Below are 21,862 nucleotides of genomic sequence, written 5' to 3'. Positions count from 1 at the left end.
TTTGACTTTACACTGCGTGAAGATGTTTTCGTGTCATATCCATCTGCTAACAACCAAAAGATGACTAACTGCTGCATTGTGCTGCTGGCCCCAGGAGACAGAAGTTGATACCAGTGATAAAAAGTGAAACAATGGATGGCAAAACTTAAGTTGTCTGGCACTCAACTTTGCCTGTGTGTGCCGTGGGCATTTTTTGTTACTGATAACTCAAGGATCCAAAGGATCTAAGTGCTCTGACAGGTGTAACCTGAGAAGCTCATTGAGGTAGCTCGGCGCCAAGTTAAAAATCATCCTAACTGTTAACTAGTCATGATAAGTAAGCATGTTGCAAAACCTCTGCACTCTACATCAATCACAATAATTCAATTCAGTCATAGCGCTGAATGAAGCTTCCCACCCTCAAAAAAAACACAGTGCTAACTCTTTCATGAGCAAATCGCAATGTGTATATAAAAATCATAAAAACCAGCTTTATTTAATCATTTTATTCCTAACAGTTACTATATCTGTGTAAGCTGATGCTACGGCATTTGGACTGCACTTTGCAAAATATGTAAAATACATATAATCCAGAAAGCTATGAGTAATGTTTGAAAGCCAAATCTCAGCACTGACTAGCAACATTAGCTTGCTAACAAATAGGTTCATTTAGCTTTTAGCTGCTAACTAGCTGTGTGGTGATGCTCTGAAACAGCTAGATGTGCTACTTTTAAACGGCTAAGGCTATCTTCTTAGCATTCAGCACTGTTTTCCCTTCCACTGAACATAATTTTTTAGAGAATTAAAGTTTGTTTAAACACAAACATTTAAATAAAATTAGATTATAGCAGAAAAAATATATACCTCCCTGTGAAGTCTAAGCACAGGTAGGATAAATTTGGTTAGCTAATGCAACTAATTAGCTTATGAGCTTAGCTGTTTTCCATGCATAAAAACAGCTACAAAAAACTACAGAGAAATAAGGAATCTGGCAAATGCTAGGATTTTCAACAGGTTTATCTGGTAGGCTGATATCCTTCCACTTATTTATGGTTATTAAAAAATAGTCCCTGGTCTCTCTCTCTCTGTCTGTGTCTCACCCACTCTGTCTGCACTGTGTAGGTGCAGCAGTTTCCACTGCTCCATCTGTAGCACATAATTAGTGTGGATAGCGAGCATACATAAATAGAAGATGCATTTTAGAGTACAGGGTTAGTGGTTAGAAACCAGCTCTATCATCTTATTTACTGTGTTGTGTTATTTTTATTAACACAATGTTGTTTAAGTCGTCTTTGCGCCTCGGGTTTCGAGTTTTTAAAAACCCTTAAAGTTTCCCTCCCAGAATGTAAAAGTTGACCTTTGTAATAAAACAGCTTCACTAACACAAATGCTAAACATGTCAGAGCTCGATGCCTGTGATCTCGTGCGTTTTTACCTGTAAAGATGCTGCAGCAGGGCTTCAAGGGTTGACCTGTTTATCTTTGGCAAGCTCTCTATGAAAGCGGAGTACTTCTTCACTCTCTGCCTTTCGCTCTTCTCATCTACCGAACCAAGCAGAGAAGAAATATAATAAAATGAATAAACACAAGTACAAAAGCTTATGTTCAAACACATGCCACAAAAGGGTTTTTACAATATGTTTAAAATTACTCTGCAAATTCACACAGTTTAGCATGGTGGACTTGTGCATTTCTCTCTTTCCTACAACTCTGCAGACTTTATAGTGTTTGACATCCCACATGCCAGAAAGCTCACACACCCAGAGCTGACACCCAGTATGGATAGAGCTCCTTGGTCAGTAGTGCATCTTCTGCCTGAGACAAGAAGCTCTTCAGCGTGTCAGTCACATCCTGAAGTTGGTGCTCCTTCTCCCTCAGCTTCACATTACGGGCATCATGGGTGAACTCCTCCAGGAGGTGAGACACTCGACCAGGATTCCCAGGCCTCTGGTAGACTCCCTCCTGGCACAAACCTGGGTACAGTGTCAGAAGACAGCTGATTAATAAGAAATCGCCACCTTCCTTCTGCACATGTTCTATCCAAATGACAAATAGCTCTGCCGTGTAGCATCTCCAAGAGAAAATGACAGCATGTAGATTTTCTATATGACAGGATGCATTTATAGAAAAGTAAGCAGCCTTATGGACAGTGTGACTTGTAGGATTTAACAACGTTGCATAAGCACATTTGAATCTAAATTGCAGGTGGAATAAAATTGTCAGTGCAAGGTATATTAACCTTCTGTGCCATTTCACAGTCTCACTCAGAGTTAACTTTTATTCCAATCCCTCATTATACAGCACACTACTTACCGTGACACTGTAAAAGTCCACAGTTACCATACATTAACCAAGCCAGGACTCTGTATGATGCAGTTTCTAACTTTGTATGGAGCGTTCCTCTGATTAACAGCAGAGTGCAGTTGTGCTACATTTATTTTCCACACTTCTAAAACTGTTTTTTTAAAAGGGAAGAGATAGGATAATGGCAGCGCATTGCCAGACAACATTAGAAAGCATGAAACTCTCATCGCAACACAGTGCACTGGATGAATCAGCTGCTCAAGGGGAAATCATAATAATAGTAATGCAGAACTTTCTTTTTTCAAATTAAAGAAAAACAACAAACTCTTTTAGCTGAGAGATACAATGTAGCTCACCATACTGAGTGACAAAAGCAATGCAGCTGTCGACTATAATAGGAACACCGTTTTTAGTCAGCTGTTGGTCGCCGAGCGCATTGCCGTCTGTGCCAGCAGCCAGTTTGATAGCAGAGTGCCACACGGTGAAATCCATCTTGTTGAAGCCATGAATGTAAACTGTTCTATTTATATATATGTGAAAAAAGAGAGACAGAAACACAGTAATTACTGGTGAAGAATGCCATCCTGTGATTTGCCCGTACAACACGGCGCTTCCTATTCGATGACCTTAAGTTCATATATTTATAAACGCGCTGCTAAGTCATTAAATTAACAACCGACATGATTAAAGGAATCCAAAGAGCTTCTACAGAACACACGTCTATAAACAACCGCTGGTTTCCCAGTAGGTTTGATCAAAAAAAAAAGAAAGAAAAAAAAAACAAAACATACAAACAAACAGCAATTAAAGACGAAGTTTTATTGCACAACGCTAAAAGCGAGACTAAACTGGTTGGCTTGTGCGAGGCCTGCGATGCTACGTGCCATCTCACACCTTCTCTCTAACTGAGGCGAGGTTTTAATTACCTTGGATGGTTACAGTAGGTAAGGTGCATTTGGACTAACAAGACAAAAGGCTGAGTTGAAGCTAACAGGACCGCATAAAGCATATTGTTGCTGTATTGCTAATACAGTTCCAATTAGCACAGGCTTTTTTCCTCTCCCTCTCCCCCCCTTAGAGACATACCTTCCACACGCCACCATCAGCAGGACTTGGATCTTGTCCTCACCCTCAGTATGTGTGGAGACAGCTGGAGTGGGGTTAAAAAAAAAGGCAACAAGGTTTAGAAAATGCAGGCATACATTCAAATGAGCAACATCTTTAGAATTATTTGATCTCACTCCAAAGCCTGAGAAAACTTTCGCCATGGAACTTGAGAGGTGATGCATTCATTCATCGGCTCTTAAGTATACATTTGCTGTTTAAATCAGTTAAATAACACCCTGCTAAAATATATCTAGACATATCTGACTGGGCTTTTCAAAGGTGTAGGTATACACTGGGAAAATGAGATAAGTGAGAAAACAGTGCAGTGATGGAAAATGCCAAATGCATTGGAGTTAATAGCGTTTCCTTGTTGTAATGGGAAACATGATTTCAGGCTGTGTGCGAGCGTCTGACGGCCGAGTTAAACAAGCGAGGGAAGTGGGGCGTAAACACTGGTTTCATTTGTCATCAAGGTTTACATAAATTTGGTTGAAATGCAACTAAACAAGATTGCACTGTGCGCAGTATTTAAGACATCAAATAAAAGACAGAAAGGAAAGGAAAACAGATACAAGGTTACTGGCATTCCTCTTTTGCAGAATCAATCTTTTGAAATCGGAATAAGAGTGTATGATCCACAGAAACTGGGCTCAGGGACTCGAGCGCTCTGCCATAATCTCTTCTGGGGCTTCAAACAGCTGCTTGGATCATAGCAACAATCACACGCAGCAGAGAAAGTACAAAAAAAGATATGAGGCTCTGCACAAATCTCCTAGCAACAACATCTGGCACTTTCATCACACTCGAGCACTGGTTGTGCTCACATATATAGACAGAAAGATACAAAATCGAAAAAAGAAGCAGGACTTCACCTTAAAGAACTGTTGAATTTTGGAGATTGGTCTGTACCTCAGTAGAAACACTTGCTATACAATTACATGCTTTGTTACAGAAGATTAAAAATCGGGGGGAAATGAGTGTTTTCGCTTCGTTTCTCCTCACAGAGACAAATCCTGTGTAGAAATCTAGTAAGTAACAGTAAAAATAGCAGCGCTGGCCCCAAACAGCCAATCAGATGGTCAAAATTTTGTGTGTAGTTGAAATTCAGTTTCTATAGTGTGGTGGTGGGCGTATCTACTCATTACTAAAGTACAGATGGATATAAGAGTGTATTTGGTTTCTTCTTGGCTGACTGTATCCATAAAAAAGCTATCCTATACGTGTGCTATAGCTTGTAACAGCAGGGATGTGGCACTCAAAGTGTCCTGCATAGAAATATATAGGAGAATCCATAGTTTACCAACTTATTTAAATATTATTTACTTAAAACCACAGTTACTAAGGCCTAGACACCAGCTGGTGACCACCTAGAAAAATCTGATCACTAAACATATACATTGCCCAACCAATTGGTGGGTGGTTAGTGGGTGTCGCCATGGAAGATGCTAGCTTATCTGTAAAATAATGTATAATGCAAACTGGAAACGGATAATTTTCGACACAAGTAAAACGTATTGCTGCTACCAAAACATTTGAAAAAGTGCAATTTCTCTATGGTAAATGAAGTGGTTCTTATATAGCGCTTTTCTACTCTGAGCACTCAAAGCGCTTTACACACCTTGCCTATGAAGGTAAATGTTCTCCGTTTCCTGTTTGCATTGTATTTTTCACTACTAGTTGGCAAGTAATTTGCGAGTGTTTGCAGACTAGCTGAGATCTTCCATGCAAACTATTGGTGACCGCGGCAACCTACTGAGGACCAAAAAAAATCACAAGGTTTTCAGTACAGCGCTGTGCACTTCTGTGTGACCAGTTTCATGCTAGCGACTGCAAGCAATCAGTCGCTAACTGGTCAGGAAATATACATGTTTACCAAGTGACCAGTCTCTACCAGGCCTGTGTTAAAAGGGCAGCAACCTCTGGCAATGACTCATTTTTCCCTAACTACCGGTTGTTGCCAGATGGTCCCTAACAAGACTAGTTCTCTGTGATTGAGGACTGAGGTACATGATTTGAGCCTGACCAATTTATCAGCAGGCTGCTGTTATTGCTATTACTTTCTATTGGCCAATTTGAAAGTGAAAGTTTTAAAAGTAAAGAGCTTCTGTTATGTGTTGATGTTGCATAGTTTGCCCACCGGAGGGCACTGTGTAACACATGTTTTTGGAACACCACAAACACGGTAAGCAGCAAAATCAGGCAAAGCATACACAAGTATACACAAGTATATAAATAACATATACGTTTTATGAAAATCCATAGATACTTTGGAGTATTGGATTTTTAATTAATCAAAAATCAATCATTGTATTTATTTAGGACTCTGGTAGAATAAGCTAAGGGTGATGGACTGGTTGGCACACAATGTTAAGTTAATGCTGTGTACACAGAGGAGGAACATCATTTGGAAGATAAACACTTTCAAACTGCGTTTTGTGGGAAGGTTTTTGCATCCCGGTGACCTCTGAAATAAAACTTATGGCTCTCGCCTCATTGATTTAGGCAGGAGCTCGGTCCTAAAATAACTGTTCGATGGCAATAAGCTGGCTGCTGACGGGAAAGACGTGCTTCTACAAGGACTGCTGGTTACTTTAACTCAACTTTAGAGTGTCCTTCACACTTTGTTTCTCCAGGATTAAACAAACAAGATATAATCTATAAATTGGAAAGCTATACAAGTCGAGTTATATTGATTTTCTACCTTTTTCTACCCTTTGCTTTCAGTCGTGCTAAAACTAACCCCACTATTAATCTGGTTCAGTCAGACTCTCGGTACCCTGAGGGGAAAAAAATAAGAATTCCTATGTGTGTAGTTTATTCTTTGTGTGAAATATCCATAACTGTCATTACTTTAGAGTGACAAGAAAAAAACTTTTCAATTTCCTCTACTGAATATTTAACAGACTGATCAATAATCTGTACAGACACAATTCAATTTGTTGGCACAAGCGAGATAGACGACTGGTAAAAGCATTACACATCACAGTGTTATTTTGGCTAGCAAATCCTTTGTACTCGTATAGGCCTTTGTATGTTGAGCTAAACAGCAAAAACTATTAATCCCCAAAAGTCTCTCTTAACAAGTAATTTGCTTTTTATTTTCTTTGGCAGATTTTCAAGGGCGCAGTGTTTCATTCTGATCCAAGCAACAAAAGGGGAAAGCAAAGAACTTCAGAGACTGATATTGACTTGAGAGAGGTTTATTAACAGTGTTATCAGGTAAATGTAAAACACTTGTCATAGCCGTTTGAACAAACACACAGCAATCCTCTTTTATCCATCTTACAGCTCAGTTGGAAATGTTTTATTACTTAATATGTTTGTGTGATAAGGAACTAATTCTGCGGCCTTGTTCTCTCTTTAATTTGCGCTGAGCTTCCTGGAGGAAATTTTCATTAAGTTTTTGTTCACAAAATGTGAGCAATTTTAAATCCACATTTCCATTAGCGCATTTTGATTCCCCTTTTTATTTTTACAAGTATTATGTGATAAGCTCACAATATGACCGTCCCACCTCTGCAGGGCTTCGGGTCTGATTACACACGGTGGTGTTTTAGGAACTGAGCTGTCAGTAAATACAACTGGAAAGAAAGAAAGTGGATTGTTTTTATTTTTTCCCTGTACTTGCAACTCCTGCTGGTTGTCTATGGCATGGAAAGATACTGTAAATAAAAGTCTGTTTGTCAGACTATTTATATGTTTTAGAAAAATGATTCATCTCAGTCATACAATAAAAGATGAGCATAGCTATCATGAATCAGACTGTAGGATTGATAACACTGCATGCTTATTGGCTAATGACTTGCAATTGACAAGTTGGTAGCCACTGATCTCGACTTATCTTCTTTCTGACTCAAATACTGACCAACACTTAAAAATTAACTTTATGTTTTATTCAATATGAACTGTAAACGACTCAAATCATCAGGATCGTGTTTACTGAGCTCACTAAGCAAGAGAGTAGAGGGCCCTTTTTCCATATACTTCTATGCAGCCAAAAGGCTTTGCAACTAGAGTTGTCGCCCCCTGCTGACCATTAAAAAAATGCAGGTTTAAGGGACTTCCACAAGCTATATTCATCTTTTTTACTGTCTGTGTCTCAATCACTGTTATAGCATACAGATATTCATTTTGAAAAATATGGAACTATTTACAGTAGAGCTGGGCGATAGAACGATAACGATATGTATCGCGATATAACTTTTACTCGATAGAGAAATTAAGCTATCGCGATAGACCTCGCCGCTCTTGTCCTCTTAAAAAAAAAAAAAGGTCAGCCGATCCAAATTCAGTAGCGCAGAGCCGAACCAATTACAGCCGCAGCGTCACGTCGCGTGACTTGTTACGTACAGCACAAGTGCCAAGCCGCACGTGTGTTTGTTTGGGAAGCAGCCAGCGCATAATGGAGGAAATGAGTGTGCCGACTAGAAAAATCAACCGAGCGTGACCGAAGAGAAAACAGATGACGGTTCCAATGCCGGAGAGATTGTCGAACGGAAGAGCCATAGAAGTTCCGTAGTGTGAAGGTATTTCGGCTATTTCAAGTCTGACAAAAAACAGAGTAGCGTGCACTGTAAATTGTGCCGAAAGCAAGTCTGGAAATACAATAAACTGGTGCATGCGTCACACTGTGCGCCACGTTATTGTTTCGGTGAAATGAATTTCTACAATACTGTTAATTCTACTCTCTGCAGTGTTTAAATGCTTACATATACACACACAGTTACTGTCCGTCCACACATACGACTCGGTTCTGCTTCTATGCCCCAGCTTTGTTTACTTTTTCCCACCGAGGCTTCTAGACTTCTGATTGGCCAACATTTCTGCACGGTTAGGAATCTAGCGCCACCTGCTGCTTTGGCATGTTCATAGCAGCGTTTTCCTTCATTTCTCCCTTTATGTGTGGACGGGATTATTTTTTAAAACGAAAACGGAAAATCTCAGTTTTCAAAAATACCCGTGTACGTGTGGACGTAGCCTCAGTCTCTGACTGGAAGCGCTAATTCGTCATTCGGCTTTTGTCAGACTAAAGTAACTGTTAAAACTGTTTGAAAAGCTCAGCTATACAACAAGGACAGATTGAGAATTTCTTTTTAGTTCTCAGTTTATTTGATATTGACAAAAGTTAGTCAGTTTTGTCTGTTCTTCTGTAAAACAAACTAAGATTTATTTTTAGAATTAATATTTTGTTTCTAAGTGGAATTGACAATTTAGTCTATTTCGTTTGTTCTATTTTGAAACTTAAACGCTTTAGCGGCTGCCTTTTGTGTAGTTTGCAATATTTGCCTTTATTTATCTGAAAAAGTCTCATGTTCCTTAAGTACATCTACCCTGTTGAACTTATTATGGGAAATAAATATTTAAAAACAAGCTGCTGATTATTTCACATTTTACTTGTGAGCAACGGCACATTTAAATCTTACAAATATAGTTATTTGGCTTATATCGTGATAGATATCGTTATCGCCTGAAATGAAAAAAACATATCGTGATATGAAAAAATCTCATATCGCCCAGCTCTAATTTACAGTAAAGACAATAAAGCGGGGTATTATTTGGGGTGTGGTTACTTTGTGATCGGCAGGTACTGTGGTATTTGGCAGTTGCACAGGTTACTTGGTGGGAGGCAACCTGTCTCCAACCAATCACAGCCTGACTCAAACTGACTGCAATCACTTTCAGACAGATTAGCAAAGGTTTGCTAATATTTGAAGTCTAATTTATAAACACAAATAGATTTGCCAACACGTTGACAGCAACTTAGTCAGACTACACCGAGAAGTGCAAGTCGTCTGCAACTGGTCTCTTTGAAATGGCAGACCTGACTAACTTGTCTGCCAAGTGGTCGTAATCTGGTTATGTTCCTATAAAAACAAGACTGTGTCATGATGTTTTGGCACCATTTGTATCTTGTTATCTGTAAGCACCCTATAAGCAATCTTGTGTATATGTTATTACAAATTGAGCTCTAAAGTGCTACAAGAGGTTAAAGAAATTCCAGGGAGGACCTTCATCAATGTATCTGGAAAAGTGGACTTACATGGTATTCCCCATTTTCCATAACAGCACCTTCAAACTTACTGATACTGTTCAGAAAAATCAAATGACATATAACATATTAATGTAACGTTGTAGCATGTCATTAAGAGAAAAATTCTAGTCTAATCCGAATTGGCTATTTCTAACGTTAGCATCCATTTAAAGATGAATTATCAGCGACTTTGAAACACGTGTTAGCTGTGACCGGCGATTGTTACATATCTTAAAAATGAGTTTTTTAAAAATCTAATTTTGCCTTAAACAAACCTCATTGTGGACACATTTTAAATGTGACTGCCAAATATGCTGGACAGCAGTCTTGTGCTGATGCCTATCTCAAACTTTAGATGATTGAGCAGAGCAGTGGGATTAACTTCCTTTTTTTCTATTTAGGCCAGTGCCGATAGAGAAATCCACTGAGAAAAATCGCACTGAATGAGTTTAAACTTAATGTGCTTATCTTGTTTGAAAACCTTTCATTTCACAAAGTTCTGGGTGGGAAGGCTGATTTGTGCACCGTGACAGGTTAATGATTATCGAGCTCTATCTGTCATTTTCTCCTCATTTTACTTTGCTTCTTGTTATTTGTGCCGCAGATATCTTGACACAAGAAATCACAAAAAGATCAATCTCCTCTCAAGTACACAGCTGAGCCCCCGGGAAGCCGTTTTAAGACGTATTGCACTCTCATTCTTTTGGGGATATGATTCTTTTTTGTTGCTGTTAACAAGTTACAAGTGCTTCATAGCCAAGAGAAATGAATACCGAATAACTAGCAAGGATCAATAAATCATTATGTTTAGTCATTGGGCTGAATAGAGAATAAATGACAGTCGAGGCAATTAAGAATAAAACTGTCATGGTCCCTGTGCCCTGCTGGTCAATCCTCTATTGGGCAATATGTTTGTGGTTTGTTTTCTCTCTCACTCTCTCTCTCTCGCCACGGCGATGCTCACTGCGGGCTCCCGCTGCTGGCCCACACACCTGCTCATCACCACACCGGCCGCTGATCCCAGCTGATTACTGCACTACTTAGATGGCGAGTCTGCACTAGTCTTCGCTGGATCGTTGAACTATCAGCGTCAGTCAAACTTGTGTATCTGCCAACCTGTATCTTGAAAGCCCTTTGTTATTATCCCGCTAACCCGACCTTTTGTGTTTAGATCGTTTTTGAACCGGATTCTGAGAGGAGTGACTGAGGAGGAGTTTTTGTACAGAAAGTGTGGAGCACCTTTTCCCCTAACCCTGTTTCCCACGGACCCTGGCGACCCGGACCCTTTTCCCCCTGCACATTGTACATAGCCACTTGGTGATTGTGTTCACTGTGAATAAACGCACTGTTCTTCGCTTAAAGGGAAACCCTGGCCTGCGCCTGAGTCTCTTTCGGAACCCTTAACAGAACGATCCAGCCATTATGGACTCAGCAGGACAGGACCCCGCAGGACAGGACCCCGTGGGCCGGGCTCTGGCCGCCCAGGAAGCCGCGCTGGTCCGCCATGAACAAATGCTCGGGCAGCTACGGCAGGATGTCGCCGCATTGACCCTGGCAGTGGCGCAGTTAATACCGCTGGAGGGAAATGCGCAACCAGGGAATCCCCAGCCGCCCAGCCCGGCTCCCCAGGCGGCACCGCCCGCCGTAGCGTCAGGTAGCTCACCGCGGGTCGGTACGCCGTCTGACGGACCTTTACCCACACCGGAACCATTCTCGGGTGAGTCTGACAAATGCGCCGGATTTTTGGCTCAGGTGTCTCTGACGTTTCGCGAGCTGCAGCGTTTTCATGGCAACGATGGGGCGAAGATAACTTATTTAGTTCAACTTCTGAGGGGCCGTGCACTAAAGTGGGCCCAGGTTGTGTTAAACTCTGATCCTGTCATCACCTACGCTGACTTTCTCTCCAAGTTTAAGAATGTGTTTAACCCAGGCACCGGGGCAGAGGCCGCTGCTCTCCGTCTCCTCAACTTCAAACAAGGTAGGAGAAGCATGTCTGATTACGCTATCGACTTCTGGATTCTGGCAGAAGAGGCAGGGTGGAATCAGGAGGCGCTACGGAGCACGTTGCTGAACAATGTCAGAGAAGAATTAAGGGACGAGCTAATCATGCGTGATCTCCCTGCCTCCTTTAATGAGCTAATGTCCCTGTGCATTAAGGTGGATGAGCGGTTACGGGCTCGCCGGTCGCAGCGGAACTACAACTTCCATGAGGCTGCGGGAGTCTCTGGCACCGGCGCCATGGCGGATGCCGGCCCCTCCCGGACTCACGAGAGCGGGGACGGAGAGGAACCCATGCAGCTGGGCGGCTCCCATCTCACCGCGGCGGAGCGTCAGCGCCGGATTACCGCCGGTGAGTGCCTCTATTGTGGTCACAGGGGACATGTTGTGGCTACCTGCCCTTCGCGGGCAAAAGGGCGCGCCCGCCAGTGATGGTAGGAGTACTGGTGGGCGAGCTGAGCCAGGAAGAAGCTCCTCCCCGTTTAACACTACCGGCCACGCTTTCCATTCACTCTAAGAGCCGCTCCCTATCGGTGTTAATCGACTCTGGGGCGGAACAAAACTTTATTGACTGTCAGTTAGCCCGGCAACTTGGGTTACTATTGGAGCCCCTGCCTCATGCATTACGTGTTACGGCATTGTCAGGTCAACGCCTTCCAGACATCACTCTGGTGACGGAGCCTGTCGAGCTCACCCTCTCTGGTAATCATTCTGAAGAAATCTGTTTTTTGGTGTTTAAAGCAACTCGCACTCCACTAGTTCTCGGCCATCCTTGGCTACAACAGCACAACCCTCACATAGATTGGCTAAAGGGGCGTGTCACTGGGTGGGGGGAGGACTGCCACATGACCTGCCTTAAAGCAGCCTCGCCTCCAAGCGTTGAAACGCCCTCTTCTGGGGTATTGGAATCAGCTGATTTAACTAATGTGCCCTCTGTTTATCACGACCTAGCTGAGGTGTTTCAAAAGGCCCGCGCCCAGTCACTCCCTCCGCATAGACCCTATGACTGTGCTATCGAACTGCTCCCGGGAGCTCCTTTACCCACCAGTCGGCTATATAGCATCTCACTTCCAGAACGAGACGCTATGGACAAGTACATCACGGAATCCCTGGCTGCCGGCCTCATTCGGGCCTCCACCTCTCCAGTCGCGGCAGGCTTCTTCTTTGTCGAAAAGAAGGATAAAACCCTCCGGCCATGCATTGACTATCGCGGATTAAACAACATCACAGTAAAGAATAAATACCCTCTGCCGCTCCTCAGTTCTGCCTTCGAGCTCCTCCAGGGGGTTACTGTTTTCACCAAACTGGATTTGCGAAACGCATACCATCTGGTTCGCATCCGTAAGGGCGATGAGTGGAAGACCGCCTTCAACACCCACCTCGGCCACTTCGAGTACCTTGTCATGCCCTTTGGTCTCACTAACGCCCCTGCGGTGTTCCAAGCCCTGGTGAACGACGTGCTCAGAGACTTCATTAACCGTTTTGTTTTTGTCTATCTAGATGACATCCTGATCTTTTCCAGAAACCAATCCGAGCACGAGACCCATGTCAGACAGGTCCTGCAACGACTCCTCGAAAACCGATTGTTCGTCAAAGGAGAGAAGTGTGAGTTCCACGTCTCCACCGTTGCATTCCTGGGGTACATAATCGACCAAGGAAACCTCCGCCCGGACCCTGTGAAGGTAAAAGCCGTTGTTGAGTGGCCGGAACCTCCTAATAGGCACCAACTGCAACGTTTCCTTGGATTTGCCAACTTTTACCGGCGGTTCATTCGGGACTTCAGCCGAGTTGCCTTGCCGCTGACCCAGCTAACCTCTCCCAAGCTTCCTTTTCAGTTGAACAAAGAAGCTCAGGCAGCTTTCCAAGAACTGAAGAAACGATTCGCCTCAGCCCCCATCCTGATCCAACCCGACCTCACGCAGCCATTTGTGGTCGAGGTCGACGCGTCCGACTCAGGGGTTGGAGCGGTTCTGTCGCAACGGAAGGACGGTAAGCTCCACCCTTGTGCCTTCTTCTCCCGCCGTCTGTCCCCTGCAGAGAGAAACTATGACGTCGGGGATCGGGAACTGCTGGCGATAAAACTAGCCCTGGAGGAGTGGCGGCACTGGTTGGAGGGCACGGCTCAGCCTTTCCTCGTCTGGACAGACCACAAGAACCTGGCATACCTACAATCAGCTAAGAGGCTCAACGCTCGACAGGCCAGGTGGGCCCTGTTTTTCACCCGTTTCCACTTTTCCATCTCTTACAGACCCGGTTCCCGGAATGTCAAACCCGATGCCCTGTCCCGTCAGTTCTCAGTCTCGGAGGACACCACTGAGCCCGCTCCCGTTCTCCCCGCCACCTGTGTCGTGGGCGCCATCTCCTGGGGGATCGAAGCAGCCATTCGGGAGGCTCAGGTGTTGGAACCGGATCCGGGAGGCGGGCCAGCCCAACGGCTCTACGTCCCTCAATCAGTACGTTCTCAAGTGCTTCAATGGGCCCACACTGCCCGCTTTACGTGCCACCCAGGGGTCCACCGCACTATCAACTTCCTCCAGCGCTACTTCTGGTGGCCCTCTCTGACTAAAGATGCTCGGGAGTACGTCTCCGCCTGCGCGACCTGTGCCCGGAATAAACCATCTCATCAGCCGCCCGCTGGACAGCTCAATCCCCTGCCGACTCCGTCCAGGCCGTGGTCCCATATAGCTTTGGACTTTGTAACCGGACTGCCGCAATCAGCAGGCAACACTGTCATACTTACCATCGTGGACCGTTTTTCTAAAGCTGCCCACTTCATAGCTCTACCCAAGCTTCCCACGGCCATGGAGACCGCACGACTGCTTACCCGTCATGTGTTTCGTTTGCATGGGATCCCGGAAGACATTGTGTCTGACAGAGGCCCCCAGTTCACGTCTGGCGTCTGGAAGGAATTCTGCTCCTCATTAGGAGCAAAGGTCAGTCTGACCTCCGGTTACCATCCCCAAAGCAACGGTCAGTGTGAGCGAGCTAACCAGGAGCTCGAGGCAATGTTGCGGTGCACAGCGTCCTCCAACCAGTCCATCTGGAGTGATGAACTACCCTGGATTGAGTACGCCCACAACAGTCTGACTTCCTCCGCCACTGGTCTGTCTCCCTTCGAGGTCTCACTGGGTTTCCAGCCGCCTCTCTTCCCCTCTGTCGAGGGTGAGCATTCTGTGCCATCTGTCCAGGCCCATCTACGGAGGTGCCGACGAGCTTGGCGGGCCGCACGGACGACGTTGCTGCGCACGAAGGACCGAACCAAACAGACCGCAGATCGCCGCCGCACACCAGCTCCAGCATACAGCGTGGGACAAAAGGTATGGCTGTCCACGCGCTTTGTTCCTCTCAGGACTGAGTCCAAGAAGCTCAACCCAAACTTCATTGGTCCTTTTGAGGTTTCGGCGCTGATCAACCCCGTCTCTCTGAAACTCCGGCTGCCCCGCAACATGAGGATTCACAATGTGTTCCACGTCTCCCAAATCAAACCTGTACAGAATAGCCCCCTGTGCCCTCCGTCCAGGCCCCCTCCGCCCGCCCGGCTTGTGGACGGCTTGCCCGCCTATTCCATCACGCGGATTATGGACTCTCGCCGCCGCGGGCGTGGCTTCCAGTACCTTGTGGACTGGGTGGGCTATGGCATTGAGGAGCGATCCTGGGTTCCGCGGGCCGCTGTCCTGGACAAGCGTATGCTGCGGGCCTTCCATCTGTCTCATCCTGGTAAGCCTGGTGGGTCGCCGGGGGGCTCCCGTTGAGGGGGGGGTACTGTCATGGTCCCTGTGCCCTGCTGGTCAATCCTCTATTGGGCAATATGTTTGTGGTTTGTTTTCTCTCTCACTCTCTCTCTCTCGCCACGGCGATGCTCACTGCGGGCTCCCGCTGCTGGCCCACACACCTGCTCATCACCACACCGGCCGCTGATCCCAGCTGATTACTGCACTACTTAGATGGCGAGTCTGCACTAGTCTTCGCTGGATCGTTGAACTATCAGCGTCAGTCAAACTTGTGTATCTGCCAACCTGTATCTTGAAAGCCCTTTGTTATTATCCCGCTAACCCGACCTTTTGTGTTTAGATCGTTTTTGAACCGGATTCTGAGAGGAGTGACTGAGGAGGAGTTTTTGTACAGAAAGTGTGGAGCACCTTTTCCCCTAACCCTGTTTCCCACGGACCCTGGCGACCCGGACCCTTTTCCCCCTGCACATTGTACATAGCCACTTGGTGATTGTGTTCACTGTGAATAAACGCACTGTTCTTCGCTTAAAGGGAAACCCTGGCCTGCGCCTGAGTCTCTTTCGGAACCCTTAACAAAAACGAATAAAAGACAAAAATTAAGGCTTGTGCTTTATCGTCAGTGGGAAATCTTTTTTAAATGCATTTTAGAGGTGACTGGAATGATTATAACTCTGGCAGCCAGATGCAAAAAAAAGAAAGAAAACATTCTCAGACATCACAGTTGCAAATAAAACTGATGCAGTCTGAGGTGAACCGTGCTGGAAACATGTTTTGTTTTTGTTTTTTTAATTGAAAAGTGTATTTATTTAATCCCCGAGTGTTACACAGGGGCACCTTTCATGCGGTGGTGTCACTGTAGAGAAAATAACAGTTAATCCCATGTCACAGACTGTGAATCCTAAAGGGATCCTTTCAGTGCTCCAGAACCTACCATCCCCTGACAAAACACAGTCCCTTCTGGCGCTAACGGCTCCCCGGCTGTGACAAATATGGTTTGAGAAAGCCGGGAATAAAAATGAACACCACTGCAGTTCTTTATCCCGCCCCAGGTGAGAAGATGGGGCGGCGCTCTGCGCGATTTGATCCATGTCGAGCTGTAAGTGGATTAAAAAGATCCATTGATTCTCCCCTCCTTCTGTTCGCACATCACACTGGCGCAATTCATTGAAATGTTCCAAAATCTTTATTATCTGCCAAACTATGCGTGAACTTTTGAGCCTTCCACGCTGACTGGCAGCCACTCCGCACCGACTGTCCTTTAAATAACTTGCAATTTTGCCAGAAATGAGAACATATTGGCAAAATTCGTGTAAGTGGGCTGTGGGAACAGTGCTACCGTGACACCCTCATACTGTGAACATTATGTGGCTTTTTGAAAGCAATGAATTCTTCTTCTTCTAAAAAAAAAAAAGATCATGTTTTCATAAAAGATTTTGTTAGCAGCTCTGGGGAAGCCAAATCTCATCTGAATGACGATTGCCTGTCGATGCATTAGGTAATATTGACATTTACTGACCTCACTCTACCGGAGGAGCTTCTTATTCTCTCCTCTGCTCCTCCTCTCCGAGCTTGTCTTTTCTTTTTCTTCTTTTTCATATTATGGAAAACTAAGTTAGTCAGATAGAGGAGTGAGATTCAGCTGAAATGTGTAATGGTGTGAGAAGCTGAAATGTCTTTGCATCCTCCGACATCATTAAGTAGGTATAAATGCAAGCAGTAAGAGGGTGTTATGGATTGGTAGTTTTTTTGGAAATTACAGAGAGTATATGAAAATAGAGCGAATGCTACAAAGCCACAAATCTCAGCACATTCATCATGAAGTTACAGCAATTGACCGCTGACACTATCAAGCAGAAACAGATATGGTTGCTTTGGGCTCTGAGATTAAAAATGAAAAAAAAAATCTGATTTATTGCCTATTAGAGGCCCACCAGAAGCTTTTTAAGGGATTGTTTGCTCATGTAGACTGTGGCAATTTAGGGAAAGCTGAGGTATACAGTTTGTGTTAACTAAGAGAGCAATATAACTTTTACTATTTAGGTTCAAATAAATTTTATGTGTACATAAGTCAGTAATGGGTTTTCTTTTAAAGGCAGTCAGGATTAAAGTTTGGGGGTTTTATAGTAATTCAAATAAGTCCCACGATCCCCCTCAATTTTTCCTCTGCATGAGTTCCAGATTGCTGAAGTCCAGGGAAGATTTTGTCAGTGCCAACTGGGAGCACCTGGACCCTATGTTCCCAAACTGTAAAAATGTTGTTGCCACGTCTTTTTGTCTTTCACTCACCTGCCTGTCTGCTAGCATGCTAGTAGTCATACATGTCCATACCACTGATCCCACCAGTTTCCACATCTAATTAGATTTGCATTTAATGTAGCCAAGTTTTTTTTTAAAGTTACTTTGTTGAAATGCAAATAGTGTGCCAAGCCTTTTTGTTGCAGCCTTACGAGTTAGGCAGTGACAAACTGGGGGCTCGTCCGGGATTCAGACACGGGACCTCTCATGTTTAAACTGAGAATCATGTCTCTGTACTAATCCTATAAGCTAAACTTGCAGTCATGTAAAAAAGAAAGTTTTTCAAATGAATCTCTGCAGTCCTGTGAAAGACGTACACCCTATGATTCAATAGTTTGATGAGCCAGCTTTAACAGCAATAACTTAAAGTAATGGTTTTCTGTATGACTTCTTATCATTATTTCACATCAGTGTGGAGGAATTTTGTCTCACTCTTCTTTATGCTGCTTCAATTCAATGAGGTCTGCAGACATTTTTTATATACAGCTCTGCTAATGTATTCAGTATTTTAATCAGGCTGAGGTGTGGACATAAACTGGGCTATTGCAACACCTTTTTCAGCCATTCTTCTGCAGATCTGCAGTTGTGCTCGGGATCATTTCCCTGTTGCATGACCCAGTTTCAGTCAAGCTTAAGGTGTCAGACAGACAGCCTCACATCTGACTCTCGAATACTTTGGTAAACAGAGGAGTTTTTGTCCAACTCAAGGACTACAAGGTGCCCACGTCCTGTGTCTTTTCCTCTTAATTCCTATGGAAGCAGTAAGGGTGTATGTCATTTTGCACAGAACCGCACAGCAGTCCTGTGCATGTGACTCCCCCCCCCTTCCCCACATGATTATACTTGTATAATGCATTTTGTCTAATGAGTTTTTCATATGATTGCTTTACATGGTGTCGTTACTGTTAGGTGGCTGAGTTGGTGAATTTAAATATATGAATTCAAGTATGTGTGCAACAATCTGAATCTTGAAAGCAGTACACACACAGTAGTGCACACTTGTACTTCTGTGCAGTAAATGTGTCTCAATTCAAAACTGGAGAAAAGACAGTAACCTTGCTATTGATGTAATGCATTTTTTAATATACTTGGATAAGATGATTCATGGTTATTTGTCAAAAAGGAGAAGTAAAGCCAAGACTTTCAGGAGCCAAACTATGTTATCATGGACAAAAAGTTATTAGAGCAAAGTTTCTTCAACAAGACAGGGAGGGTCTGTCTATTAAATTCAAGTTTGCTGGACTTTCAGTCCTGATTATGCACCACTGAACCTACGTTGAGTTACAATATCTAACTTCTTATCTGGCTAATGATACAGACGGCAACTTCACTGAGCTCCCAGCATGAGCACACAGTGAGAGGCAGGGGGGAAAAAATGCTTACTGAGTTCTTGCAGTTGCTTGAGTTGAAGTACTTCCTCCTCTCCCTCCTCCTCTCCTGAGCTGAAGTGCAGGGAAGAGCCTTCCAGCATAAACCAGCCCATCCTCCAGTAGTACAGGTCGTGACCTTCTTTGTAGTGGATTCTGCCAATCAGTTCACTCTCTTTCCGCACTAGTCCCTCAACTTTAGGTGGGATGAAGCACTGCGGATCCGATAAGTAAACAAAAAGGAGTCTTATTTATTAGGAATGTCTATAATTAAAAACACTGGCAGCGGCCAGTGCTACCCCTCAGCCTCCTAGTACTTGCATTGTTATTGCAAAATATTACATTGACAAGATTTTCTGAAAACTTGACCACTGACCTCTAACCTTTGGGTCAAGGTCACTGAGATTCAATATTTTCTGAGATTTTTAGTAGATACACCTGTGTTATCAGTTTCAAAATCCTAGGTGACGTCCCTGTCAAGAAAGATACATCCATGATATACATTTGAAACTTCTATGTTGCTTTGATCTCGACTGCCCGGCAGGGTGACGACAACAGCCTATTTTATTGTTTTGTTTTTTTTTAAAAATGTGAAACTAATAGCACAGCTGAAGCCTCATTTTCCTTAAACAGACACCCGTAGACACATTCACTGCTATTCTTTAGACACTGTTCTGTAATTTAAGCAGGAACACTCAACTGTGCCTAGGTCTAAAAACGAATTGATTAAAGATGCTGTGTGTTGCAGTGTCCATGATTGGGTTTCCTGGGAGTTGAGGATAAAACAGGGACAGGTTTGTGTAGTGTTGAATGATTCTGTCAGTACGTGAGGGAAGGGAAAGAGAGACTACATCTCTTAATGAAATAAGCAAAGGTAGGTTGAGGCTCACTGAAGACACAAAGAAAATAATTGTTTACGAGTGTCATTGTGCACTGTATCTGCAAACTGTGTCACCTTTGTTAGCGCCTGAATCCAGTCATGCTGCGTTTCCTGTGTTTCCGCTCCGAAAATCAGCAGTCGCTCCGTCTGCAGGTACAGCTCCACGGTAAACACAGCCCTGCCAGAGATGCACAGCTCACTATCAGATACGAGGAAATGAGAACGGCCTAACAGACACACACAGAAAAACAGAAAACGGCTAACGAAGCATCCAAATCTAGCTTCAGTTTTCACGCGACCAATACATACGTTAAATCCAGGCAGATCTGCTGGGCAGCTTTCCTGAAGCAGCTGAGAGTTGAGTGCCTTTCTAAAGGCCACTTCTGTTTTACATTCCTCTACCAGATTTGTTTAAGAGTGGCGAGTTTGTTTATTCACCACTCCTATGGTGCTCTGGCACACACGTTCATTAGTATTTAGCCTCTATAATGTTCTATATGTGGGATCTTTGCTGTGCTCTCAGTGTCTCAGAGTTGTTGCAGAGACACACTGCCAATGTACAGATACCGGCCATTTCTTTATATTTTGTTAGCTTTTCTATGCATGAATGATTCAAAGGTCAGTTTTAAGTGGCTTAAAATACAAAATAAAAAAATCATTCCTCTATAAGTGGTTAGGTACAAGGACCGGAGCAAAAATGGGTTAAAAGAAAAAAAAGGAGAAAGTTTTCATTAATTTCAATGCATTAATTTAACATTGCCTTGTGGTGCTGTAATTCATTAAACCACATATAAAATTTCATGTTCCTGTCTAACAAAGCGGTCAAACAGAAACTGGTACAAATAAATACATTCCTTCAAAGAACCATTACTAATTGCAAACTGCAAAAACCATTAAAGTTGTTTTACTGCAAACTGGAAATGATTATCAAAAATGTTCACTACAGCACAGTTCAAGCAGACTTTGGCTCATGTGTGGCCTCTGTATTTAGTGTTTTTCCCACCATTCTATACTTTTAATGCGAAACACACTTTATGAGGCGTTATCCCACATCACGTGTTGACACAAATGCCATCGGCAATCTGTAAATAAAGCAACAACAAAGAAGCCCCCCCCCCCCCCCCCCCCCCCTCGTATATCACAATCACAAGACTTAATTGGATTTCACCCACCAAGCTCGAATGTCTACATTAAGAGGACAGCTTTTATAAAATTAGGAGCAGTCGGTTGTTTTAACAACATTTAATAACAATAAGATTCTTGTTGTGATCACTGTACAGGTCTTTGCTTAAATGTGTTGCAGAGCAGATCATCGGTGGATATTCACCTGCCTGAAAACATATTTGAGCATAAAAATTGAAGGTGTGCGTGCACCAAACACGTGAAATGAAAAAAAGGAAAAAGAGAAAAAGAATAGGCAGTATGCACTCATCCATCCCCACACTCGCAGGTAAAACCCTTGCTGTCTGCAACCCAAAGGCAACTATTAATCTTTGTTGGTCTTTCTCTTCCTGTTGTTTCTGCCTCCATCTCCCTCAGTGCACGGGTCAGAGTATCACTCGCTTAATGGTCGGTACATACTGGCTTTCTATTGGTGCGCTACAACGAGGGCAGCTCTAAATGCTACAGCGACGGCTGTTTAAGGTGGCGTGTCGCTGGGGTCACGGCAGCGCCAAGCTGCTCGCTTCTAAAACGTGTCAGGGGAACAGGAGAGACATGGGTGTTTGTGCGCTCTTTGCGTGACCTGGCCCGCCCCCTTTCCCTGCAATCCCCCCCTGCTGCCTCCGCGCTGGGAGGCTTGCAGGTGCTTGTTAGAAAGGAGGTCCTAGAGGGAGTGCGAGGGAGAGAGCGGCGGGGGCGGGGTTACCTTGATGCGCTGGGGAAAATTCCTTTGTAAAGAAAGGACAAGAGAGAGATGAGAGATGAACGCTGCATCATGAGAGTCCCAGAGGGACGGAGCGGCTGAGGGGGAAGAGGAGAGAAAGAAACAGGAAGCAAACTAGAAGGAAGGAGAGACAGAAAGGTGTTGAAATAATGATGTGAGCAAGAACATGAGCTATAAGAAGCAAACATGGGTCACTGTTTTGTGTTGTACATGGCATCAGTTTGAAACGGTTTGTCCCCTATGGACCACCTCACGGATAAACTTTATCTGCACAACAGCAAACTAC

At 44.0% G+C, this 21,862-nt stretch overlaps 1 protein-coding gene across 7 annotated transcripts in view; it reads right to left on the bottom strand.

Annotated features, from left to right (window-relative positions):
• arap2 (ArfGAP with RhoGAP domain, ankyrin repeat and PH domain 2) overlaps positions 1 to 21,862 on the bottom strand; it is a 176,490-nt gene that overhangs the window by 30,492 nt on the left and 124,136 nt on the right. For all 7 annotated transcript variants that reach the window (XM_082526030.1, XM_082526031.1, XM_082526028.1 and 4 more), the window contains exons 17-22: positions 19,767 to 19,869; positions 18,828 to 19,026; positions 3,369 to 3,432; positions 2,639 to 2,802; positions 1,739 to 1,951; positions 1,415 to 1,520 (exon numbers count right to left, since the gene is read on the bottom strand). In XM_082526030.1, the coding sequence (XP_082382156.1) occupies positions 1,415 to 1,520; positions 1,739 to 1,951; positions 2,639 to 2,802; positions 3,369 to 3,432; positions 18,828 to 19,026; positions 19,767 to 19,869 (849 nt within the window). The remainder of the gene's footprint in view (positions 1 to 1,414; positions 1,521 to 1,738; positions 1,952 to 2,638; positions 2,803 to 3,368; positions 3,433 to 18,827; positions 19,027 to 19,766; positions 19,870 to 21,862) is intronic.

The sequence above is a fragment of the Aulonocara stuartgranti genome (genome assembly GCF_965226115.1).
Source record: "Aulonocara stuartgranti genome assembly, chromosome: 3".
Classification (NCBI taxonomy): domain Eukaryota; kingdom Metazoa; phylum Chordata; class Actinopteri; order Cichliformes; family Cichlidae; genus Aulonocara; species Aulonocara stuartgranti.
Note: the sequence above shows the minus strand (reverse complement) of the source record. Positions and strands in the feature narration are given on the sequence as shown.